General features: G+C 42.8%; 1 protein-coding gene across 27 annotated transcripts in view; it reads right to left on the bottom strand.

Annotated features, from left to right (window-relative positions):
* The window catches only part of ANK2 (ankyrin 2), a 382,082-nt gene that overhangs the window by 68,245 nt on the left and 286,550 nt on the right, over window positions 1-27,287 (bottom strand). For 23 of the 27 annotated variants that reach the window (XM_069978472.1, XM_069978476.1, XM_069978477.1 and 20 more), the window contains 12 exons: window positions 26,975-27,172; window positions 23,487-23,585; window positions 23,185-23,283; window positions 19,072-19,170; window positions 17,543-17,740; window positions 12,300-12,398; window positions 11,967-12,065; window positions 10,447-10,644; window positions 9,030-9,128; window positions 8,371-8,469; window positions 3,222-3,320; window positions 584-682 (listed from right to left, as the gene is read on the bottom strand). In XM_069978472.1, coding sequence (XP_069834573.1) covers window positions 584-682; window positions 3,222-3,320; window positions 8,371-8,469; window positions 9,030-9,128; window positions 10,447-10,644; window positions 11,967-12,065; window positions 12,300-12,398; window positions 17,543-17,740; window positions 19,072-19,170; window positions 23,185-23,283; window positions 23,487-23,585; window positions 26,975-27,172 — 1,485 coding nt within the window. The remainder of the gene's footprint in view (window positions 1-583; window positions 683-3,221; window positions 3,321-8,370; window positions 8,470-9,029; window positions 9,129-10,446; window positions 10,645-11,966; window positions 12,066-12,299; window positions 12,399-17,542; window positions 17,741-19,071; window positions 19,171-23,184; window positions 23,284-23,486; window positions 23,586-26,974; window positions 27,173-27,287) is intronic. The other 4 variants (XM_069978475.1, XM_069978474.1, XM_069978487.1 and 1 more) reach the window with 1 other exon arrangement.

A 27,287-nucleotide genomic window follows, 5' to 3' on the forward strand; every position in this document is an offset into this window, starting at 1 on the left:
CCTAAGGCTATGTTCACACAATGTAAATTTTCGTAAAATCTGTGATTATTAAGAAAATATACGTTACCTTTCCTTCTATGGGATCCTGGGCGGAGCGTATACACATAGTATACACTCTGGCAGGGATCCATAGCGGCGCCGCAAACAACTGACACGTTACTTTTCTGCAGCCGCTAATCATTGAATTGCGTCCGTAGAAAACCCTTCTACCCTTGCTTCTTTTCTGCATGGTGTTATCCATAGTGTTATACAGGACTGCACATAAGGTTACCAGGGAGTTGTCACTACACACACAATGTAGCCCCAAGAATTACATAGCAAATACAGGAGAATAACCGCACCACAACGTTTATACCATAGCACAGGGGTAGGGAACCTTGGCTCTCCAGCTATTGCAAAACTACAACTCCCATCATGCCTGGACAGCCAAAGCTTTAGCTTTGGCTGTCCAGGCATGATGGGAGTTGTAGTTTTGTAACAGCTGGGGAGCCAAGGTTCCATACCCCTCCCATAGCATAGTCATGATTGTGTTCCTGGTACACACATGGCTGACTTACTGTAAAAAAGTTGCAAGAATACTCACTGTAGTGGTGGTGATGACCTCCTCTGTGACAACCTTCAGGGTATCCACGACAGAGATATATCCCAATCGCCTGGCAATGGCGAGGGCAGTGTTGCCATTCTGCAGGGGAAGATGAAATGGAGGAGAGAGCGATAAAGTGTGAGCCAATGAGATCATAGGCAGTATGGAGAGTGAGCCAGCCTTTCCATCCAAAACAAGGGAAAAAAGGGCTACAGTAACGTGTAGTTCACTTCAGAAGTCTTTATGTGCCGCTCGAATCCCCATAGCAACACAACACCCTGACATCTGCCAGCTTCTCCGCAGAAAAAGGTTCTGTCTGCTTTAAGGCTGTCACGCAGCAGAAATCTGCCGTAAATACTAGCGACTTAAGACGCCTCCGAATGCAGGATTAGCTGTGGAGATTCCGAGGAAACTAGTACTGTACACGAGGTAATTGTAATGAATATTCAGAAGAACGTCGGGAAAGTGTCATTCTGCGTCCCCACATCCACCTCCACAGGAGGACCGAGCAGACGCTGAAAAATTAGATTCATCTGAACTCTGTGCTCCCTTAAGAAAAAGAAGACTACATACACACATCTGACAGTCATTTAGGAGAAGTGCAAGTCATGGCCGCGGAGGAAAGTTTGAGCTGGTTGTCTAAATTAGGGGAAAAATATCACAGAGGAACACCTTTCCTTAAAGGGGTAGTGCGGCGCTAAACAAATATTCACTAAATAACACACATTACAAAGTTATACAACTTTTGTAATGTATGTTATGTTAGTGAATGGCCCCCTTCCCTGTGTTTCCCGACACTTTAATGGGTAAGTCCTGTGCTGCTCTGGTTCGCACTATGTTAAAATGATGGCAGTCTTTCCGGGCGGCCGTCATTTTAGCACCTAATGATAGCCAGCAATAATGATCATTATTTGTGGTCGTCATTAACAGAAGACAGCCATCTTATTGATGGCCGTCCAGAAAGACGGACGAAGAATCCTGTTGTGGGAACATAGCCTTAGGGTGTTATTGTAATACGGAAAACAATATTAAATGGGTATTGTGGCAGGCATCACTGTAAGAGGACTGTGAACACAGCAATTGCCACTAGTATGGTGCTGGTGGGTGCGGTATTTCATGGGCAATAGTGAGATGGTGATTGCTGCTTTCATTTGAGGACATTAGCACTATTGTTTAGCTATCCAGAGCCTAATGGAAAAATATAGAGGGAGATTTATCAAACATGGTGTAAAGTGAAACTGGCTCAGTTGTCCCTAGCAACCAATCAGATTCCACCTTTCATTTTCCAAAGAGTCTGTGAGGAATGAAAGGTGGAATCTGATTGGTTGCTAGGGGCAACTGAGCCAGTTTCACTTTACACCCACCATGTTTGATAAATCTCCTCCATAGAGTTTAGTTAGGAGTTGGGGTTGCTTAAAATATACCTGCTTAAAATATTAGAGGGGTTATCCAAGATTTGAAGAAAAAAAAAAAAACAGCACTTTTTGGAAAACAGAGCCACTTCTGTCCCCAGGCTGTGTGTGGTATTACAATTCAGCTCCATTCACTTCAATGAAACTGTTGCAAAACTACAGCCACTGAGGATGAGAGAGGTGCTGTTTCTGGGAGAAAGCAGACATGCTATTCTAAGTCTAGACAACCCCTTTAGGTATTGGAAGGAGCAGTATGCAAGTAGTACAAAATGTTTAACCCTAAAATACATAGCTACATTACCTTTTCTATCTAACATAGTAACATAGTAAACAAGGTTGAAAGAAGACAAGAGTCCATAAGGTTCAACCTAGGGAAATCCTACTGTGTTAATCCAGGAAGGCAAAAACCCCCATGAGGCAGACGACAACCGCCCCACCACATGGAGAACCCCCCACCCCCCCAACTACCTATCTAAGGAAAGGTATAACCTATAGTATACACAGAAGAGTGGAAAAAGCATGCAGAAGGGTACTAGTGAAGTCTGACTTTAAGATAACCCAACGTCAGATAGTCTTTTGACAGTTCTATAACACATAACACATTTACATATTAAAGGGGTAGTGTGGTGTAAAGCATTTATTCACTAAATAACACACATTACAAAGTTACACAAATTTGTAATGTGTGTTATTTAAGTGAATGCCCCCCTTCCCCATGTTTCCCTCCACCCACGCTAGACCCGGCAGTATGCTGCATAATACTTACAGCATCACTGTCGACCCCGGCCGCCATCTTGGGACGATCACGTCATCTTCAGGATGCCGGACGGACCCCTCCAGCCCTCCCTCATGCCGGTCCCCCTCCAGCGCATCATCAGCTGCTCAGCCACTATTGGCTGAGCATAGTTATACTCGACCAATAGCAGCTGAGCAGCTGATGATGCGCAGGAGGGGGGCCGACATGATGGACTGATCGTCCCAAGATGGCGGCCGGAGTCGAAAGCAATTCCGTAAGTATAATGCACCACACTCCCGGGTCTAGCGTGGGGAAGGGGAAACATGGGGAAGGGGGTCATTCACTTAAATAACACACATTACAAATTTGTATAACTTTGTAATGTGTGTTATTTAGTGAATAAATGCTTTACACCGCGCTACCCCTTTAAACAGCAGCAAGAACCTAGAAATACAGACATAACATAGAAAGCACAAGGTTGTGAACTTACCGCAGTGGTAGCATTAGGCTTTGCACCATTTTGCAGCAGAACATTTATAATATGTGTATGACCTTGCTGAGCAGCTTGATGTAAGGGGGTGTAGCCATTCTGTTCCACGACAAAAAGAAAAATACAACAAATTTCAACAATTCAACCCAAAATGTTAAACTTATTGCTGACATTGTAAATGGTTAGGGAACCTGCTGACACTGATACATAGATGTTAGGAAAAGGAGACATATATACATCTGTGCTTTTATGATAGAAAAAGGTTTTTATTCTTCAGTGTAAAGAGTCAGGGTCCTATTACATAAAGCGATTTTTAACGATTAATGACTAACGATAAACGATCGCAAACGAGATTGTTTATCGTTAACCTAAAATCGTTCACCATATTACACAGAACGATAATCGTTAGATACGATCGTTATTATGATCATTATTGCGATTGTTACTATGATCGTTTATTCCTTCTGATCCCAGCAACACTAAAGGCAATGTGCAATTACAATGAACGATTAGTGAAAAAATGCGGAACTTGAGCGAACGAATGTGGAATTACAGCGAACGATTAGCGATGATTTTAGGTCCAGATCTAAACCAACGACATATGAACGATTTTTCGATCGTTGCCTGCAATTACACTAAACGATTATTGTTTAAATTCGAACTATATAACGATTTTTCACACGATAATCGTCCCGTGTAATAGGGCCCTCAAAGAGGCTTTCCCTGCCTCTGGAGTCCTTCCTGACTGACAATCAAGCAGGGTCAAGGATGGGAGGCGGAGTGAGGAGGACCTAAGTAACACCTCTTTGACTCTTTGCACTGAAGAATAAAAAACATTTTTCTCTGTTCTGGAAGCACAGGCATATATATGAAAGGGAAACATTTATCAAGGACTTTGCGCCTATTGTTAGGTGAATAATTGGATTTTTCACCCATTTTTTGTGTAAGTTCTATTCATGAACCAGTATTTGACGGGCAAATAATTTTTAGATGAAACTTTAAAAAAAAATCTGTTTTAGGGTACAAACCCACACACCGTATACGCAGCAAATACGCAACAAATACGCAACAAATACGCAGCAGTTTGATGGTGAAGATTTAATGCTGAGTTCAGTTATTTAGATCTAATCTGCTGCGTTTTTGTTGCGTATTTGTTGCGTTTTTGATGCGTATTCGCTGCGTATCGCAGCAGTAAATACGCTGTGTATACGGTGTGTGGGTTTATACCCTTAGGGTGCGTTCACACCTACAGGATCCGCAGCAGATTTGATGGTGCAGATTCGATGCTGTGTTCATTTATTTAAATGAAATCGGCTGCGAAAAATACGCTGCGGATCCGGTAAGTGTGGACGTACCCTTAAGTATTCACCCAGAAATTCACATAATCCGGGATTTGCGCTTTTTAAAAAGTCGCACAAACTGGTGCAGGCCTACGTCTGGTCAGTACCAGGTGAATATGCTCGTGAATTTTTTTTTTATAAATAGGTCCTTGCTGATTCCTTTTATATAATTACAGATGTTGGCGCTTTGTATTTTCAACAAAGCGTTTGAAATCTCCTCCAAAAACACATCACTGACTTCTGGTTACCTAGAGAAAGATTAGAAGCTTACCGCATACTGTTTTATTATAGAGTTCAATGTGTATATAGTATGACTTTATATCTCACACTCCCTCTAGTGGCAGCTCGCTAATTATTTATCTAACGCTGATGAGTGTGTATTCCATACTGCGAAATGGAAGATCAGACCACTATAAAGATAATATAGAAATCAGTACAGAACTCTCACACTTTAAGACATTCACTTTAAGGCCTATTTGGTCTTAGCCTGTCTCAGACTCCCTCATTTAGGATGCAAATATGTGTCTTTTAGCCAAATCTTAAGGACCAGGCTGTTTTTGATTAGTAAAATAGGTCACAATATATCTATCTGTTAAACATTTTTAAAATGGATCTTGATGTGATGTCTGTTTTCCAGTGGCAAATCATGAATAAGTCATGAATAACCTTTAGAATTCTAGTACAGTTGCAGTAATAATAAGAGGTGCAGTCCGTGTTGCAGTGATGGATGTAACCAATTTATTATAGATTTACTTTAATTCCAAGGGCGAAGCTCAAAGGGAGCTGTTCGCTCCAAAAAAACACTGTCCTATAAAGCAAAACCGACTGTTCATCCACCTGCAGTTTCACATGAACACCCAATCGGTGAGCGCAGTCTAGTACCAGTACTATAGTCAGCACAGCAGCCATGGAACCATCACACTGTCATCTTGCCCATCCACCTCAAATGGATGCTAATTTGACTTATTTCCTCACATTATCATCCTATCTGGAACATTCTACCCTACGGTGATCGTTGTGTATTATGCATTTAACCTTTACATGAAGTACAGAAGGAGCAGACATTATCCTGGAAATATCCACGACACATTAAAGCGACTCTGTACCCACAATCTGACCCTCCCAAACCACTTGTACCTTCGGATAGCCGCTTTTAATACAAGATTTGTCCTGGGGTCCGTTTGGCAGGTGATGCGGTTATTGTCCTAAAAAACAACTTTTAAACTTGCAGCCCTGTGTCAAATGGCCGGGGCTTAGAATATCTGTGCCCTAACTTTGCACCACCCCTCTGTCCCTCCTCCCCACCCTCTTCATCATTAGGAATGCCTGGAACATTTTCTCCTGTCTAAACAGAGGTTGTGCCAACCTAATGCATATTTAATGCATACACAATCTAACCCCCGGCCGTTGGGCACGGGGCTGCAAGTTTAAAAGTTGTTTTTTAGGACAATAACTGCATCACCTGCCGAAAGGACCCCAGGACAGATCTTGGATTAAAATCAGCTATCCGAAGGTACAAGAGGTTTGGGGGGGTCAGATTGTGGGTACAGAGTCGCTTTAACAGACGTATTTCCAGAACACTAATACAATGCAATACAATGATTCCTACAAAAAGATGGAGCATTAAAGAACTAAAAACCCGATAAAAAGACAGGATGCGGTGGAGAAACATGATTCACATAGTGACCGGGAGTCAAAAATGATTATGGTCAGTAAAACACTCTGAGAGCTATAGTATCTCATCGCCATTTATTATTATACATCTACAGGCTTGAGAATTACTACTGTCCTTCTCTGAAAATAAGACAGGGTCTTATACTATTATTTTCTCTGAAAAATAAGTGCTACGGCTTATTTTCGGAGTAGGTCTTATTTTCGGAGAAACACAGTATGCCCCTACACTGTAGCCCCACTCTATATGGTAGTTAGCCGCCATACTGTATGTTGCACTGTTGTTAGGCTCCTATACTGTAAGTTCCCCTGTAGTCAGGCCTTCCATATTGTATACATCCCCCTGTTGCTTTCCCCCCATACTGTATACAATCCCCCCCCCCCCCCCCCTCTGCAGTAAGGCTCCCTATACTGTATACCTCCCTCCCCCCAGTGTAGTTCTTCCCCCATACTGTATACATCCCCTCTGCAGGTAGTCCCCATACTGTATACATCCCCTCTGCAGGTAGTCCACATACTGTATACATCCCCTCTGCAGGTAGTCCCCACACTGTATACCTCTCCCATCTGCATGTAGTCCCCATGCTTCATACCCCCTCTGTACTTCTTCCCCCATACTGTATACAGTACATCCCTCTTTGCAAGTAGTCCTCATACTGTATACATCCCCCCCTTCAGGTACTCCCCATCCTGTATACATCCCCCTCTGCAGATAGTCCACATACTGTATACATCCCCCCTCTGCAGGTAGTCCCAATACTGTATACCTCCTTCCCCCCTCTATATTTCTTTCCCCATACTGTATACATCCCCCTCTGCAGATAGTCCACATACTGTATACATCCCCCCTCTGCAGGTAGTCCCCATACTTTATACCTCCCTCCCCCCCTCTGTAGCTGGCCCATGTACCCTCCATCCCCCCATATTCAATGTCCCCTCCCACTGTCTTACCCCTCCTGCCTACCTTGCAGCTTGTGCTGAGTAGGTGGGGGGCAGAACATAACTAGTCTAGCACTGGTCTGGTAGGGCTTATTTTTGGAGTAAAGCTTATATTCCAAAGGGCCTGCAAAATAAAACTAGGCCTTATTATCAGGGTAGGTCTTATAACATGGTATACACTACATAATGAAGCCCATAAGTGATCTAGTAACATGCCTTCATTATGGCACATTCTTCTATTCTATGAGGACATACAAGTCATATGCAGTAGATCTTCAACAGACACTAGATGTGGAATTGGGTGTCTCCAAGGGCCCTATTCCGAGCAACGATGTAAACGAGCGCCGAGCACGGCACTCGTTTACTGGGCCTATTCCACGGCCCCGATGATCGTTAAGCGAGGGCTGCAGGGACATCGTTACCGATGTCCTTGCAGCCCTTGCAGCAATACATTACCTGTCCGGACTTCTCCTGCACTCCATCTTCCTCCCCGAGTCCCGCGGCGTAGCATCAGCAGCTCCAGAGCAGCCTGACTGAGCAGTCAGACCGCTCAGCCAATCACTGGACGTGGCGGTCCCGGCCTGTGATTGGCTGAGCGGTCTGACAGCTCAGTCAGGCCGCTCTGGAGCTACTGATGCTGCGAGCGGGACCCGGGGAGGAAGACGGAGTGCAGGAGAAGTCCGGACAGGTAAAGTATGGTGCTGCTTCGCAAATCGTCGGTCGCCCGCCGCTATTCCACCATAGCGATGCGCGGTGTGGGACCGATGATTTTAGGTCTGGCCCTAAATGAACGATCAGCCGATGACACGATCATCGGCTGATCGTTCTCTATATTCCACCGAGCGATAATCGACCGAATGGGACCGATTCAGCTGATTATCGCTTCCGTGGAATAGTGCCCTAAGAAAGGGCCTTTTCACACTGAGTAAAATAGGCGGAATTCCGCGGCGGAGATCCCACCTGCCTCAGTGTCCCGCAGTGTTTCTACAGGAGGGCTTGTGCGCCTCCACTCCCGCCGCTCTCTGATCAAAGAATTGACATGTGGAATTCCGCCGATTTTAGTGTCAACATACCCGAATTTCAGTTGAGGACAGCCCTGGCTTCAGTAATGGCATAACATACATGTCATATGGTTTTATACAATGGATAGTCAGAAACCTACTGAACTATAAAGGATTATGAGACGGATCTAACCTTACCTTCGTCTTAGCAGTGACACTAGCTCCATGCGACAGAAGGAAGTTCACCATCTTTATGTTTCCATAGTGACAGGCTACAATGAGCGGAGTGTAACCCAGCTGGAAAAGATAGATTCATTTACTTAAACACCAATAACAGCTTGCGGCCTTATGATATTAAGATAATAACAGAAATCTAGATGAAAGCTGATTATGAAAATTAATATTGTTATATTTCTAATATGCCGACAAACCTTTTTGTATACTGAGAGAACACAAGTATTGGCTATTGTTTCTTAGTTCAAGGGGTTGTATATATGGGTAGACATATTGCTGTTACATGCTTCTTACGCCTATTAGTGTCCTTCTGATTCCCTCTCCGAATGTCCATCTATTGCAGGGATGGGGAACCTTCGTCCCTCCAGCTGTTGCCAAACTACAATTCCCATCATGCCTGGACAGCAAAGGCCGAAGCTGGGGGGCTGGAGGTTCCCTATCGCTGATCTAATGTGTCCAGTTATATGTTTGGGTGACTATGTGACTGAGTTTACCAGTGAGCAGATAATTTATACTATACTGTATATGTCACTCTTACATTGTGGCCTGTGTGACCTCTGTGAATCACACATTTTCATGTACCTTATAAATGTTTAGCATGCGTAGTCCTGTGACATACTTACCTTGGTTTGGGCATCTAGATTGGCCCCATTCTTTGCGAGTATTTCAGATACATTCACCTTGTCCTCCTGGGCTGCAAGGTGCAAAGGAGTCAGTCCATTCTGTGTGGAATTTAGAAATAAAATAATGAGTATTAAGAACAAATCATATTGCCCAATCGTGTAAAGGGGAACTATCAGCAGGTTAGACTAATCTAACCTGCTGCTAATGTACACGAGGTGCTGAGGAGGAAGGTATGCCTTTTACCTTCCTCCTCGACGCCGTTCCTGTGCAGTTAGTAGTTGAATCCATGGCCTGGAGCACCGTTAGGGGCACTGCCCCAACTCCTTTAACCGAGCCAGCCCGCTCCTTCTAATGACAACCAGTGAAGCGGGTGGGCTGGATGAGGGCAATGGGGATGGAGCTGCACTCCTAATGGAGCTCCCGCCAATAGATTTAACTACTAAATGCACAGGAACGGCGACAAGGAGAAGGATAAGAGACATACCTTCCTCCTCGGTGCCCCATGCCCATTAGGGGGCTATCAGCAGGTTAGATTAGTCTAACCTGCTGATAGTTCCTCTTTAACGTGTTCTTGGCAGTGGTTTGTAAGATGATGGATTATAATATGTCAGTTTTGGATGACTGCCTGTGGTCCTAGGCTCCTGGTGTGGCCCATAGTCACAAAAAACAATGTGCACTTTTATTAAGTCCTGGCTTCTCTACTGTGGTTGGTTGCATGGAAGAATGCTGTGTTTTTCCAGCGATTTTGCACAAATCTCGGGGGAAGCAAGTTTGCAGTGTGTAAGGAGACTGTACAGCACCTGACTCTATGACATCACCACAGGTCCTATAGAAATAGCAGAGAAAAAAAGAGGTGGAGAAGAGCTGAAAGGTATGTTAGACCCATGTGTGTGGATGGGTTATGTAAGGGGTTTGGCACTGTCTACACCTGTAGCTGTAGGGTGAGTTCCTAGAATTAATTTCCCTGTTGGGCCCAAAGTACCATAGTCCAACACTGGTTGTCAGGGAAGGACATGTTTTAGACATATACTGAGGGAACATATAAAAAACAGCAAACACTCATCTTTCTTGCTACCATGCTGCCGTCGGTATTATGCAGCTCTGGTCCCCGCTGTGCAAAGCTTTCTGGTTTAGGGACATGAAGTGACAGGCTCACTCAGCCAATCGGTAGCGAAGGTGGGACCCTGATTACATAAGTGGCCTGTGACACCAAGTCCCCGAACCTGGAAGCAGGAACCATAGCTGCATAACACCAGCAGTGGTGCATGAGCGAGCAAGGTGAATGTCAGCTCTTTTTTTAATTTTATTTTTTATTTAACTTGTCCCTCAGCATTTATCTAAAAATATCCAGCCCAGATAACCAGATAATTCCTTTAATATAAGTTATTGAAAATTTTCCATGTAAACAAATCTTACCTTAGTGCCAACGTGAATATTAGCTTGTTTGTTCAGCAGGAGGGTGACCATGTCGGCGTGGCCCTCCTGGGCGGCCAGGTGAAGTGGGGTGACTCCTTGTTTGGTTAGAATGTTAGTCTCTGCTCCATAGTTCAGCAATGTCATGGCTATCTGCATTTGATTCTTTTTGGCAGCAATATGAAGTGGTGTATAACCATTCTATAATATTAGAAAAATTTAAGGATTAGGCATTCTCAATGGACAGTGACAGTGGGAAAAGGAGTGATCATGAACATAGACATGGTCAGTAGAGGGGTCTGCCTAGTGATGTAGGCGTGTAGCCAAAAGCCAGGCATTCACTACATCTAATGGGAAGAGGTGTCCATTTGGTAGCCTTGCTGAAGGCAATCCTAGTTTTACCCCAAAACACAATGGGGAAGATTTATCAAACATGGTGTAAAGTGAAACTGTCTCAGTTGCCCCTAGCAACCAATCAGATTCCACCTTTCATTCCTCACAGACTCTTTGGAAAATTAAAGATGGAATCTGATTGGTTGCTAGGGGCAACTGAGCAAGATACACTTTACACCGTGTTTGATAAATCTCTCCCAATAAATATCATTGTGTTCTGGTGCATGTAATTTTAAACACTATTTTTTGTTTTATACAAAACTATAAAAAAAAAAAGAAAAGAAAAACAGATGGAAAAAAAAGTATGAATTTGTGTGCATCCGTTCTCCATTGACTTCAATTACAAAAAAAAATCAAAACACATCCTTTTTTTAGTGTACACAAAACTGTGGTCGACCCTGTTTTTGTGTAAAATAAACAGATGTGTTTTGATCCGTTTTTCTTTTTATAATGGAAGTCAATGGAAAAACGAATCAAAACGGATGCACACAAATTCATACTTTTTTTTTCCATCCGTTTTTTCACCCATTTCTTTACAAAAAACGGATAAAAGAAAACTTCTTTGAACCCAGCCTAAGTTGCACACTATGAAAACTAAACCTCTATGGTAAACACACTACTGACCCCTTCCCATATCTGTTTCATCATGAACTGCATTCACACGTTCAGTGATTTTCAAGGTCTGTAGATTAAGTCCACAATCTACCTCCGTGATCCGTGAAAAACCACCCATGATTGCATCCGTTTTGCATCCATGTCCGCATTTTTCACGGATTGCGGCGATATCAAAAACGGATGTCATAGACTTCTATGGGGTAATTTGTGTCATCAGCTCGTCCGAGTTATGACATGTCCTATTTTTTTCACAGAATAGATTGCGGATCCTTAAAAAAATACAGAACGTTTAATTATCTTAATAGAAAGCAATGCGCTATAATATTATCCGTGGTCATGGATCTGAGATCACGGACAACTTCACGGAATGTGTGAATAAGGCCTAACTGCTAAAAGAAATACGTTTATCAAATATATCAATCTTAATGTATTAAATTCTGATTTATTTTGGTTACGCAAATTGTTTCATTATATCAATACAAGCTCAGCTGTAAAACTGAAGCTTCAGATCTCACCTTGGCTGTGACATGGGGAGAAGCTCCCTTTTCCAGTAGCAACATCGCCACCTTCTGGTTGTCATAGTGAGCAGCGACATGAAGTGGTGTGAGCCCATTCTGCAAAGGGCGTGTTTGTTATGGGGGTTAAACCAGTTAGTTATTGAAGCTCTAACAGAATGTATAGACATTTACACTATAGGAAATAAAGATACTAAGACGAGATGCATATTAAAGTCATTATGTCATTACATGAAAATGATGTCTATAGTGAGAACACAACATAAACATTAAACATGTAACAAATATATGGTAATCTATTCATACAATGGAAAATCAACCACAATAATTTACCTTGCCAGCAGAATCTGGGGGTGCACGGCGTTGAAGGAGAAGTTTGGCCACGTCTAGGCTTCCATACTTAGCAGCTACATGCAGTGGGGTGAATCCCTTCTGTAGAAGTGAATACACAACGTGACGTTCACAACTGGATTCTCTAACAAAACTGCAAATATAGTCATTTTATAAGTTCAAAGGCCAAATTAAAGGGGTTATCCAGCGCTACAAAAACATGGCCAATTTTCCCCCTACTGTTGTCTCCAGTTCAGTTGTGGTTTGCAATTAATCACCATTTACTTCAATGGAACTGAGTTTCAAAACCCCACCCAATCTGGAGACAACAGTAAGAGGAAAGTGGCCATGTTTTTGTAGCGCTGGATAACCCCTTTAAGGGGGTAGTTCACAAAAAAAAAATTCTTTCCAATTGAATGGTGCCAGTGAACTTTTGTTTACTTCTATTTAAAAATCTCAAGTAATTTGATTTGTAATTTACATCTATTCAAAAAGATTGAGTCTTCCAGTACTTATCAGCTGCTGTATGTCCTGCAGGAAGAGGCGTATTCTTTCCAGTCTGACACAGTGCTCTCTGCTGCCACCTCTGTCCATGTCAGGAACTGTCCAGAGCAGGAGTAAATCCCCAAAGAAAAACTCCTGCTTTCCAAACTGGAAAGAATACCACTTCCTGCAGGACATTAAGCAGCTGCTAAGTACTCTGTGCTATACCACCAACATAGATAACTGTGGCACCTGTAAACCTACACATATGCCCCATACGGGGAGACATTATTATGCCCCTGCAAGCTACTAGTAGTATTTCCAGCTGTGACCTGGTAGAGTTGGCTAGGTATTGCCCTATACAGTAATAATAGCTATTGTGTATTCCATTGGGTATATTTAGTAATCACAAAAGTCAAGGAGAGAGATTTATCAAACATGGTGTAAAGTGAAACTGGCTCAGTTGCCCCTAGCAACCAATCAGATTCCACTTCCATTTTCCAAAGCGTCTGAGAAATAAAAGGTGGAATCTGATTGGTTGCTAGGGGGCAACTGGGCCAGTTTCACTTTACACCATGTATGATAAATCTCCCCCAAGACTTCTATCTATTTCAGAGTAACAGCAGCGGTAACGGCATCTGCTAGTATTCACATTGTCCTTAGACACAGAACAAGCAGAATCCACCTGTGATAAAAAAAGAAGCTACCAGATGAGTTAAAGGGTAATGTGCTGCCCTCTAGCTGACAAGAGTGTTCACACAAGGAAAATTTCACTCAAATAAAGAACTATGTTATGTTTCAATGGTTTATAGCAATGTCAGAAACAAGATAAAACACAAACTCAACTGCAAGATGTAAAACATGGAATAAGAAAACAAAGACCAAAATTGTGGCATCCTTAACCCTTTGAGGACCAGGCCCAAAATGACCCAGTGGGCCGCGCAAATTTTGATCTTAGTGTTTCCGTTTTTCCCTCCTCCCCTTCTAAGAGCTCCAGCACTTTCAGTTTTTTATCTACAGGCCATGTAAGGGCTTATTTGTTACAGGAATAGTTGTACTTTGTAATGGCGTCATTCATTTTACCATAACATGTATGATGGAATTCCAAAATTATTATTTATGAAGATATAAATAGATGAAATCGTAAAAAAGAATGCAATATGGTAACGTTTGGGGGGTTCCTGTGTCTACGTAATGCACTATATGGTAAAAGCGACATTATACCACTATTCTATAGGTCAGTCCGAACACAACCATATGCAGGTTACACAGATTCTCTAATGTTATATATTTTTTTTAAATGAAATCCTTTTTTTTGGCAATTAATTATAAATAAAATGGGCCTATTGTGACGCTTATAACGGTTTTATTTTTTCACCTACGGGGCTGTATGGGGTGTCATTTTTTCCGCCATGATCTCTAGTTTTTATTAATACCATATTTGTGAAGATCGGACGTTTTGATCACTTTTTATTAATTTTTTTATATATATAATGTAACATAAAATCGGTAATCCGCGCACTTTTTTCCCTCTTTTCGTGTATGCCGTTTACCGTTCGCAATGACGCTTGTTATATTTTAATAGATCGGACAATTCCGCACGCTACGGTATATTATATGTTTATCTATTTATTTATTTTTATATGTTTTATTTATATAATGGGAAAGGGGGGTGATTTCAACTTTTATTGGAGGAGGGGTTTTGGGGTAGTGTGTTAGTGTTTTTAACTTTTTTTTTTTTACACATATGAAGTCCCTTTGGGGGACTTTTACATTCACTACTTGGATTTTTACACTGATGAATGCTATGCCATAGGCATAGCATTGATCAGTGTTATCGGCGCTCTGCTCATTGAGCCTGCCTGTGCAGGCTCAGTGACCAGAGCGCCGATCGGACCGCACGGAGGCAGGTGAGAGACCTCCGGCGGCCCGTTTTACCGATCGGGACCCCCGCAGTCACACTGCGGGGGTCCCGATCGGTAAGTGACAGGGGACTCCCCCTGTCACTTACACTTAAACGCCGCGGCGTTTAAGGAGTTAATAACACGCGGCAGCGCGATCGCTGCAGCGTGTCATTACCGGTGAGGTCCCGGCTGCTCACTGCAGCCGGCCCCCACCTGCTATGAAGCGCGCTCCGGAGCACGCTTCATAGCGTGAGAAACACCCAGGGCGTACAGTTACGCCCTAGGTCGTCTGGGGACAGACTTCCATGGCATAACTATACGCCCTGGGTCGTCTAAGGGTTAAAGGGGTAGTCCAAGAAAAATTTACTTAACCTCTATCCACAAGATAGGTGACAAGTAAGAGGCCATGGGGGGTCCAACGCCCAAACCCCCCAGCTATCCCTGTATCGGTCCCCAGCTTCTGTGTTATGAATAAAGCCGTGGGATTGCCTCAATTCTTTCCTCCTCCAGCTTACTCAGCTTTTGCTTGTGGCTCTATTCATTCCTTTTTTTTTTTTTAAATATAATTTTTATTATTTTTTATATAGAACATATTCAACATGTTTAACAGAAGCTTTCAACGGCAAATAGAAAGCTACAAACAGCTTGAAAAACTGAATGCAACAGAGTTTACATATAGCATGTGCCTGACAATAGAATTGCAAAGTATTATTGGATATAACATGTTGTGTATAAAAATGAACATAAGTATATAACCAACATGAAGCCAAGTGTGATCTGAGGGAACCGGACACAACCGGACTTCGCCAATGAGAGGGGAGCCTCTTTGGCCCTAAGGACCTTTGGGGGGAAAAGGGAGGGTAAGGAGGAGGATCAAAAGCTAGATACTGATAAAGAGAAAAAAGGGTAGAAAGGGGCGGGGGAGTGGCAGTAAGCGGATAAGGGAAGGGGTGGGGGGGGGGGAGAGGGGGCTGGGTGGGAAGGGAAGAGGTGGGGCGAGGGGGAGGGGCTAGAAGGGATAGGGGAAGGGGGGAGGGAATAGTATGGTTCCGCCTGATCGGTGCCTACTGGCGTATTGTTGAGGAGAGAAAGTAAGAGGGGGGGGAGGGAGAGACCTATTGTAATGTATTAGGTTCATTATCATCATTGGACTTAGGGCTGGGAGGGGGAGTTGGGTTCAATAGGTTTGTAGATGTGGCATAGGAGGAGTCCAACCAGGGTTTCCAGGTTTTTAGGTATCTGTCATGCGTTCTGTTGGCCCGACTAGCAAGTTCTTCAAAACGACAGATTTGATTTATTTTAGTCAGCCACTCCGCTTGCGTGGGTTGGGTAGATTGCTTCCATTTTAAAGGGATTAATGATTTAGCAGCTGCTAATAGATGAACAGTTAACCTTTTTTTGTGAATCCTTTAGAGGGAAGGCCTAGTGCTATGGTTGTCATGGGGAGCTTGACAGGGGTCCCTACAATCCTGCCCATCACTTCCTCTACCTTTTTCCAAAATGGGTTTATGGCTGGGCAGTCTCTCCATATGTGGGAGAGGGAGCCTTTATGGCTGAGGCATCTCCAGCATAGATCAGTAGGGGATAATCCATAAGCATAGAGCCATTCCGGTGTCTTGTACCATCTGGACATGAGTTTATAATGGTTTTCCTGGAGGAGAACGCACCTGGAAAATCCGTGTGAGTTGGAGAGTATCATATGTAATTCAGTTTCAGAGACTGAGACATTCAACTCCTTTTCCCAGGATAATGTGTACCCTGGTTTGGAGCAGCTTGAGATATCTATGACCAGCTGGTACAAGGAGGAGATGGAGCGTAGTTTCCTGGAGGGTTTCAAGAAAATCTTCTCTAAGGCAGTTAGTTCCCTGGATAGATCGCCCAGTAGTGACAATTTTGTAAGACAATTAGCTACATGGCTATGATGTAGGAAGGTTGGTGCAGCATGATGTACGCAGCCGGCAATTGCTTCTTTGTCCAGTGTGTTGAAGTGTGCCTTTGAGGGCGGGGGGAGTGCAGGATCTCTTAAGCGGGAGTTGGAGGGTGACCATATGTCGTGGACTGATAATTCAGGTGGGCAAGTTTGAGAGTCTGGGGCTTGTTTCTCAATAGCGAGGTCTAGCCAGCAATTTAAGTGAATGGCTCTGTAATAGGTGAATACATCAGGTAATTCTATACCCCCTTTAATTTTATGTTGGATGAGCAAATTGTGAGCTGTACGTGGCCGTTTACCCTTCCAGAGAAACCTAGAAAAAATACAGCGAATATTGTGAAAAAATGGAGTTGGGAGGGCAATCGGGACCATCTGGAGTACATATAGGATTTGGGGGAGTATGTTTGTCTTGAGGAGGTTTTTCCTTCCTAGCCATGATATCAGAGGCACATCGTATTCTTTCAGTAGTTTAGTGATTTCTGTGATTAATGGAACATAATTTAGTTGGTATAGGCTCTATTCATTCCTAATGAGGAGCCGAGTAAGCACTCTTCCCGCTTACTCGGCTCTTTCTGGCGGCTCTATTCATTCCTATGGAGCCGCCAGTGAGAGCCGAGTACATCGCTTTTCTGGCTTACTCAGCTCTTTCCGGCACCTCCATAGGAATGAATAGAGCCGTAGGTCTAGTGCCATACCACAGAACACAGAAGCCAGGGGCCAATAGGGAGATCACTGGGGGTTCAAAAGTCAGACTCTCCATCACCTCTTACCTGTGGATAGGGGACAAGTTAATTTGTCTTGGAATACCCCTTTAAATAACCCATCAGTCCAATCTATTCACTAGTTGGATGTAGGTTTATAGCTGCTATTTTCACAATTATTATTCCTAATACTGTATGGATGCCCACTGAATGTAAATGAAAGTTTACCTTTGTAGGCATGGAGTGGGAAGCGCCAGCTTCGATTAAGACTGATGCCACATCCACCTGTCCCTCTCGGGCCGAGATATGAAGAGGGGTGTATCCATTGGTGGTAGCAGCATCTGGGTGAGCCATGTGTTGTAGTAAAAGTTGGACGATCTCTGTTTTGCCCAGGCGAGAGGCTATGTGGAGAGGTGTCTGCTCCTCCTGCACAATAAGATAAGTCATATCATAAATCTGTTTATCTGGCACAGCAAAGACATTGTGTATATATAGACATCTACTAAGAAAATATATAAGGAAAGCAGTAAAGTATAAGTTCACCGGCAATACCTGATTAATTAATCTCTTTATAAGTGCAGGACAGAGTATTGTAGGTACGTGCTATGTGGAGGTGCTTCTCATAAAAAATTCACTAAGTAATGCATGTATGGAATATGTAGAAAAAAAGAGAATGAGGGCACTCACCACTTATATGTGCACTGTCTTTATTTCATCTGTGGTTAAACATCAGCAGGTAAATTTCATGTCGGGCAAGGACGCAAAACTCTCGTTCAGTGATCGCAGTCACAGCTGTATAGCGCGCATGTACGCTTCATCAGACGCTGATTCGTATGTTTAACCACAGATGAAATAAAGACAGTGCACGTTTAAGTGGTGAGTGCCCTAATTCTCTTTTTTCTACATATTCCGTAAGGAAATATATACTGATCAACTATATCATTATAACCATTGGCAGATGATGTGATGTAAGTAGTAAAAATGGGCAATTGCAAGAGTCCCAAGAACCAAATTGTGATGGTTAGTCCTCAAATCTTGTGTGGAGTTCATGGTATCAGTGCAGTGTCGTACTGGGGTATCTGGAGCCCACCAGTGAAAATGGGGGGGCACCAATGAAGAACCAGTGAGAAATGACATGATCCTCCGGTCCTCTGGTGGGTGAGTCCAACACTGTATCAGTGGTTAATAACTATCAAAAACTGTCAGAACTTGAAAACTGTCAGAACAAACAGTACATTGCAGCTTAATGCACCTGGGGCTAGATGGCTGTAGCCCTATCACAGTGTCCTCGCTGACCACTGTCTACCACCAAAAGTGCCTACAGTAGGTACATGAACATCAGAACTGGCCCATCGAGCATTGAAAGAAGGCAGCTTAGTCTGATGAACGATAACCTTCAAATATTCTATGCCCCATCTAATTGAACATCTGTGAGATAGATAGATAGATAGATAGATAGATGGATAGAAAGATAGGAATTAGATAGATAGATAGGAGATAGATAGAAAGATAGGAATTAGATAGATAGATAGATAGGAGATAGATAGGAGATAGATAGATAGGAGATAGATAGATAGATAGATAGATAGATAGATAGATAGATAGATAGATAGATAGATAAATATAATGGATTCCTATACATACTTGTATGTAGACAGTATAAGGTACATGTAGTGTATATTGCTGTTGACTATTTTTTACAGCAAAGATTTCGTTAAGCATCAGCATAATATAAATAACAGCGGTAATAAACCTACCCTAGCTCTGGCATCCACCAGTGCACCATTCCTGAGAAGGCAACGGACAACTTCAACCTGTCCTGCGCGGGCGGCCATATGCAATGCTGTCTCTCCTCGCTGAAATACATAGGCAAAGAATGAACATATTGATGGACTTCAGTGCTTGCCCATTATGTTTGCTGTAAATGGAATGAATCATTATTTCAATCAACAGTTATATCATTTTATGTTTATTGTTATCGGGATCTCTGTTTACTAGCTGTTAGATCCTGATATATGTCCCACCATTTATAAAGGGCATATAGCCTGGATCTACGCAACCATATGCGGTAGGTGTGGACCAATAATCTTGCTGATATATACATATATATATATACCATATAATTATTTATATATATATATATATATATATATATATATATATACATACACCATATATATATCCAAGAGAAGAGGAAGCTACAGAGGAGCCCAGCTTGTAGTCAGGATGGGACAGAGATTTCTATTGCTGTAATTGTAGAATACAAAAGATGTTCTGTAAGCTGCAAAAATGATGGTATTATACTGTATTAGGCTATGTTCACACAATGTAAGTTCCGTAGTGCTGCCTCCTGAGGGAAGCCGGTCTCTTACAGTGTGTGAACATAGCCTTACACTGTAGTTACTATATATAACTCAAAATTCCGTCATTTAGTTTGTTCATGGTTTTTTCTTGCTCCTATATTCCATTCTGTATGTTAACCCCTTATAATATGTACAGTGCTCTGGACTCAAGTAATAATAACAACAATAATAATAATAATAATAATATTAATAAGTTTTACAAGTTAAAAAATTAATGGACGTTATGGAGAGAAGTCATTGGAGGTTGCTCACTGTCTTGGAAGGCCTCTGGATAACACATACTGGAGAAAAATACTGATCATGATGGTGAAATAATACTGCCATATAGTGACTTAGACAATATCACAGCTGTGGAAGTTATACACATTAAGATTTTCAGTAAAGACTTTGTCATATTAGGATCTGTTCACATCACGTCTGAAAGCTCCATCAGACATATAGGTAAAGAGTCTTTACCGAATGCTCCGATATAGTCTTCTAAATAGGCATACATCATCCGTTGTAATTAGAGATGAGCGAACCGGGTTCGGGTTCAAATCGATCCGAACAATTGTTATTTGATTAGCGGCTGCTGCTGAACTTGTATAAAGCTCTAAGGTTGTCTGGAAAACATGGATACAGCCAATGACTATATCCATGTTTTCCACATAGCCTTAGGGCTTTATCCAACTTCAGCAGCCACCGCTAATCAAATGCCGAAAGTTCTGGTTCGGTTCGACTCATCTCTAGTTGTAATACATACCATGCAGTATATGCTGGGTGCCACTGTAAAGAAAAGCACAAAACTATGCTTTGTGTGCAAAAAAAGAAAGAAGGTAAACCAACATGGAGACACCTTTGGCCTTTATTGTATTAATGGAGTCCTGAAAGCTCAATCAATCTACTGCGTTCCCTTCAATCTATCCCATACACACGCACACTCTCTTCACCTAGGTGTGTACCAGATCCCTTACCTGCTATCAGGGGATAGGCACCCATGCACATTAGATCATTGGTCGATTCTACTGATATCAAAGTGTATGGACAAATGTTATATGGGGAAATGTTTGATTCAGAGTACACAGCCTTTTCACAGAACGGATTTGCTATTTGAAATGCACCAGAAATTTTCTTTTTTGCAGTTTTTTATGTGTTTTAGACACTTTTGCTACGATGGTTTGTGTAGTCTAGCAGGAAAAGAGGTGTGATGTAGCAGAAAGGGGAATGTGGTTTCCACGCGTCTAAGTGTGTCAAAAACTTTGTGAAACCTTTGGTGCAAAATTTTGGAGTAAAGTAAGACAACTAATAGTGAAGCTAAACCTAGACTAGACAGTCTAAGGCTATGTTTACACATAGTATTTCCAGAAAGATTTGCACAGTTTCTGTATTTTAATTGATTTTAGTTGAAAAAAACGACTGACCAAAACATTGACAGAAATGCTATTGGGGAGATTTATCAAACATGGTGTAAAATGAAACTGGCCCAGTTGCCCCTAGCAACCAATCAGATTCCACCTTTCATTCCTCACAGACTCTTTGAAAAATGAAAGGTGGAATCTGATTGGTTGCTAGGGGCAACTGAGCCAGTCTCACTTTACACCATGTTTGATAAATCTCACCCCATCAGTCTAAACTGCAGCTCTTTGTTTTCTGCTTGACTGCTGTATATAAGCACAAGCTCACCAAGAAGTTGATGTGTGAAGAGCTGATTTCTATTGCTGCAGTGATGGAATTATTATTAACTGCAAGTAACTAAACCAAATACAAAAAAAAGAAAATTGGTGGCCACAAATATACTGAGCCAGGGGGATTCTGGGAAAGTCTGCTTTGAAGTAGTATTCCTACCTGAAGCCTTTATGGCAAATTCACAGGATATACGATAAAAGCCTAATAGTTGTGGATGTAACCGCTAAGGCTGCATGTGAATACAGCCTAAGCCTCCAAACGTTTGAAAGAAAGGGTCCCTTGATAACAATTTACCAATGCAAAGTGACTGTTAGCTGTAAAAGCTTTAAAGGAGAAGTCCGGCGGATTATAAAGTCCGGCAGCCGGAAGGGGCGCGCAGGGGGGGGGGGGGGGTCAAGGTGTTAATTGATTACAAGTACTAACCTCTCCTCGTGCCCCTGGTGAGCGGCGGGGCCAGCCGCAGGATCCCCGCCAGAAGGCATTTCCCCCCCCCCCCCGAGTTGTGATGGCATCATGACTAAGGAGAAGAAGCCTGCCCCGGCTGATGGACTGGCTGCTCAGTCCCACCCCAGTCACTGGCTAGCTGAGCGGCCAGCCCATTAGCCGGGTTGTGATATGTCAGCTCTGGAGATCCCGGTGGGGGTCCTACGACCGGTCTCGCCGCTCACCACGGGTAATTGTAATCAATTTTACCCCCGCCGGATTTTATAATCCGATTAACTTCTCCTTTACTGGAAAGTCGACCATGCTTGCATGCAGCACCCCTCTTTTATACAAAAATAAATAAATAAATAAAATTGCCATTGGCCGCTTTTTATTAGTAAGTAGAGGTCAGGTCAGTTTATTGTATACCCTGTGGATATGCTAGACCTGATTCAGATATAAAATTTAATGGGGGTATTCCATTCAAACATAACTTTTCATGTGTTGCTGTCCATGGTAAGACAATTCCTTCCATACTTATTATCTATTCAGCCTCCTTCCCCCAGTTCTGAGACGCTGCTTTCTGCTGAAGACACAGAAATCTGTATGTGCGCTTTTCTCTCTGTCTCTCACCCCTCCCATCTGAGACGACTGATGCAAAACAATCCCTATTTGCCGGGAGGATTCATCACAGTTCATCAGCAGCTTGACCTTAGATTAACACCCCCCCCCCAGCATTACAAAGAAGCTACAAAGTTGCAGATAAAGCCTGCCTGGAACTAGTTTACATCAGTTTACAAAAAAAAATTTATGTCTTCATCAGAAAGCTCAGAACTGGGGGGAAGGAAACTGAATAGATAATAACAAGTATAGAATGAATTGTTACTCTTACCATGGGCAGCAACATATGAAAACTTATCTCTGAGTGGACTATCCCTTTAAGTTTTTATACTGCTGCTACACTACAACCTAAAGACAGACCGTTTCAATGGATTATCGAAAGCACACGAGACAGCAACATGTAAATAACACACATGAATACGCTACTAATTCCTTCAGCGGGCAACACAGAAATGCCTGTTGTGAGATATTTTATGTCTGCGAAGGTCCACGTCCATGACATAAGCCAATCCGCAGGTTTATTTCATTCCATACTAACTTTTTTGTCTGTTTCCACTACAATGCTTCCGATGTCAATGTCACCATGGGCCGTGGCCTGTTTAGTGGGTAATATCTGGACAAACATATAGTGTGCACAGGCACCGTAAGCGGCTTCTCTGCACAATGTCATAAAGCTCACGACGTGCACAGCAACAAGTTAGGCAGTTTTATTGCATTAACATACTGGGGTGAAATGGTCATCAAACAGGTTGCATCATGTACAGTAAATCGGGTTATTTTATTTGAAGACATACTCACAATGTTAGTGACATCTGGAGAAGCTCCATTCTGCAGCAGAAGGAGGACTATGTTCAAGTGGCCCATGAAGGCAGCCACATGTATTGGAGTGAGACCAGACTGTGAAACAAACCAACAGGCATTTTACTCCCCTGCACAAGACTAATGGGGCGTCCACAGTTACAAGTCGGCAGATGTCGGAAAGGATAGAGAGAGAGGTGACAGCGAATAGTCTACAGTATGTAATAGGAAACACAGAGACAGGACAGGGGGAAAGCAGGAAATGGCCAGATGTAATTGAAAGCTAAGAAAACCTGTTCTACCTCAGTTATAGCCTGGATTGAAGCCCCATATTTCACTAGCAGTTCCATAACTTTGATACGATTTTTCTTGCAGGCAATGTGCAATGGAGTAAAACCATTCTGTTCAGAGAAACAACTTGTTAGCAAGACTCGTGCACTCAATAAAACCCGCAAATCATGCAACGGATGAAAACCACTCAACCTGTGTCATTCAGAGTATCGTAAGGTGCAACTGGTGACCACACGATGAGGCACATTTATCATATCACATATCAGGGGTCACAATACGTTTTTGCAAAAAAAGGATGGAAAAACTGATAAATTTGTGTGCATCCGTTTTTCCATGACTTCCGTTATAAAGAAAACCGGATCAAAACGCATCCATTTAATAGATTTCACGTAGATGACTGAATTTTTGTGTGCGTTAAAAAAAAAAAACGGATGTGTTTTGATCAGTTTTTTTCTTTATAATGGAAGTAATGGAAAAAACGGATGAAAATGGATGCACATGTATCCGGTTTTCTATCCGTCTTTTGTAAAAACGGATTGCAAAAACGTAGCGTTAACCCAGCCGTACAATCACAAGTGCTCCTAGTCGGGGGTACAATACGACCATTAAACCCTGTCCCACAAGCTGTGAGGCCCGGGGAATAGAGCCCCCTCAGGGACCTGACTACCTGACTAATATTTACCAAAAATATTAAAGACACATAGGGGCCTATTCCACGGAGCGATAATTGGCCCGATTCGGTCGATTATTGTTCCGTGGAATAGAGACAACGATCAGCCGATGATCGTGTCATCAGCTGATCATTTAGGTTCAAACCTAAAATCATTGGGCACCAACTGCACATCGCTGCGTGGAATAGCGATGTGCGGCTGGTGACCGATGATTCCACAAGCACCATGCATTACCTAACCATGTTGCAGGTCTTCTCCTGTGCTCCTTCTTCCTCCCGGTCCCGCGCGCAGCAGCAGCTTCGGTGCGGCCTGTCTTAGCTGACAGACCGCTCAGCCAATCACTGGCCAGGACTGCTGCGGCCAGTGATTGGCTGAGCGGTCTGTCAGCCCAGACAGGCCGCACCGAAGCTGCTGCTGCGCGCGGGACCGGGAGGGAGAAGGAGCACAGGAATAAAAGTTGCAGTCAGGTCCCTAAGGTGTTCTATTCCCGGGGCCTTACAGCCTATGGGACAGGTGTTGGTGTATCATTTGAGACACACCAGAAAACTGGTGTATAGTGTTTGTCAGAGAAATGGTACATGGCAAGGGTGCGTTATTTATGAAAGATGTGCTCCATTTTCTGTTTGTGTGAGGAGATGCATCAGACAGCCCAAAATACTACCATAGACGGACGACAGCCACGTAAAGTCTTTGTAAAGTCTTGTCTTTATATCACTGCTGATACGTATATTACTTTACATCAATGCCGTTTTATGATAATAATACCACTCTAATTCCCAATCATCCACCATATAATATTCATATTTTAAAATGTATTCTTACTACTAGAATATTAGATTATTGAATGGTAAGTTACATTACAATATATTCTCCTGAGAAGCTTTAGTTAAATGCCTTTTCACGCTCCCCTGGGTTCTTCCTGCAGTGTCTCTGGGTCCCCTGCTGTCCGCTGTCAAAGGGCGAATTTGTTTCAGCAGTAAATGTCTATTCACAGTGGTGTAAATACCATAAAGGCAGACCGTGCCACTGCTACGGGGCCCGTACACTAAGGGGGCCCCGCAGGCCTCTGGCCCATTCACTGTGAGCACTGTAACAAATGCTCACAGTTAAATGCTGCATCACTTTGACTGACAGAGCAAGAAGTCATTGGCTTACACATACTCACCTGGCCTGCGCAGTCACCCTGTTCATTCTGCTAGCTCCCTGTGCCGGAGAACTGGGAGAAGGAAGGAACGCTGGGGGACTGCGTTGGACCAGGTGAGTATGTGGAGAGGAGGCCCTTATAGGATTCATGGAACTCCATACAGTTTTTTTTTGCCATGGGGCCCCATGAATCCCCACTACGCCCTGCCCGCTCAAACAATGACTGCTCAAGTTGCTGTTCCATCTCAGTCAGTGATTGGCTGAGGGGGCTGTCACTGACGAGATGAGTAAGTCCTGGAAGTGGCGGCAGCAGCAGCGATCAGGGGGGGACCTGAAGATACCGCAGGAAAACATCAGGGGCACGTGGTGAGATAGGAATAAAAATGCTTAAAGTACCCCTTTAAGGATGAGTCTGGGAGGTGAGTCTATATGTGAATGACTTTGAAGGCTGGAGCTGCAGTGATCACGGTAAAAAGATTGTCTTACATAGATAAATAGCATTGGTAATTGGTCTTCACTGCATATGAAAGCAAGGAGGTTGTGGAAGAAATGTGTGAACTGTGCACAACAACAACAGGGAGGAAACCAGGAAGTGATCAGCTCCATGGGGTAGTAAAACAGTACAGGGGTGAAAGTTATTTTACTTCAAAGCAGCACATCTGTACTTCTTTCCATAGAAATACACATCTGATCTTACCAACTTTGCTTCATGGGACAACCCTTTAACCGACCACTGTTATACAGAAGTGAATGCAAAGTCATATGGCAGGCCAATCGGCTAGTTAGTTAGTAGAGGAAGTACAGTATGTATACTAAATGTCTGACGCCCACCCCTAATCAATATTCATGAGCAATGTTATTTTCATGGGATGAAACTCGCAAGGATTCCTTATATGAAGACATTAAAGCGGACCTGTCATGAAGTTTTAGGCTGTTAAACTAAGTGCATGGCTGTAGAGGGCTTCTCAGCCTGATTTCATGCATACTTTGCTTTTACAGATTGAGCTCTGTGCTGTTAAATAAAGATCAGTCATTGAGGCTGCTGGGAGAAGCTCAGCTCTCGGTTGGTGAAATGGACAGTAAAGCATAGTGGATGTCTACCAAGCTGCTGGAGGCTGATAGAAGTGACCACAGAAGCGTTGCAGGCACACCATGAAATGTACATAACTGGGTTTTTGCATCTAAATTGAACATCCCCTGGGCTTCTTGAGCTAATTTGGATATTTTTAAAAAAACAGCTTTTTCAGCACTGGAGGGCTCAATCTGTAAAAGTAAGGTATACATGAAATCAGAATAAGAAACACTATAATACCCTGACCCTAGTTTAACTTTCTAACACCTTGTGACGGGTCCACTTTATCCTTTTGCAGAATATTTTATCACATCATCTATGCTAAAAAAAAATAATAGAAACAGTGGGGGAAATTTATCAAACTGGTGTAAAGTGAAACTTGCTCAGTTGCCCCTAGCAACCAATCAGATTCCACCTTTCATTCCTCACAGACTCTTTGGATTTTGGATCGTTTGATAAATCTCCCCCAGTGTGTGCATGACAGATACTGGTGACTGGTTAAACAGATTTAAGAATACATACGTAATGAAAAAAACAAAAGCTATTTTGATTTCCCATAGAGATATATATATTTTTTAAATGTAGAATACCAACAATGTGATGATCTTATTACCAGGGCACGGGCATTAGGGTTTGCCCTCTTGTCAAGAAGAAGTTTGGTTACTCTGTAATGTCCGCAGTGGGCTGCAACGTGCAAAGCTGTCAGGTAGTCCAGTGTGACATCGTCTACAGGTGCCTTGTGTTGAAGTAGGTGTTTTACACATTCCACATGGTCTCCTTGAGCAGCCATGTGAAGTGGAGACAGTCCATTCTGTGGCCAAAAGCAGAAGCAGTCATTAGTTGTATAATAACAATCACATATCACACAAAAGACATGCATGACTAAATCATTTCAGTGATCAAGAGGAGTCCGAACCCAAAGCCAA

This window comes from Dendropsophus ebraccatus, chromosome 7 (assembly GCF_027789765.1).
Source record: "Dendropsophus ebraccatus isolate aDenEbr1 chromosome 7, aDenEbr1.pat, whole genome shotgun sequence".
NCBI classification, from domain to species: domain Eukaryota; kingdom Metazoa; phylum Chordata; class Amphibia; order Anura; family Hylidae; genus Dendropsophus; species Dendropsophus ebraccatus.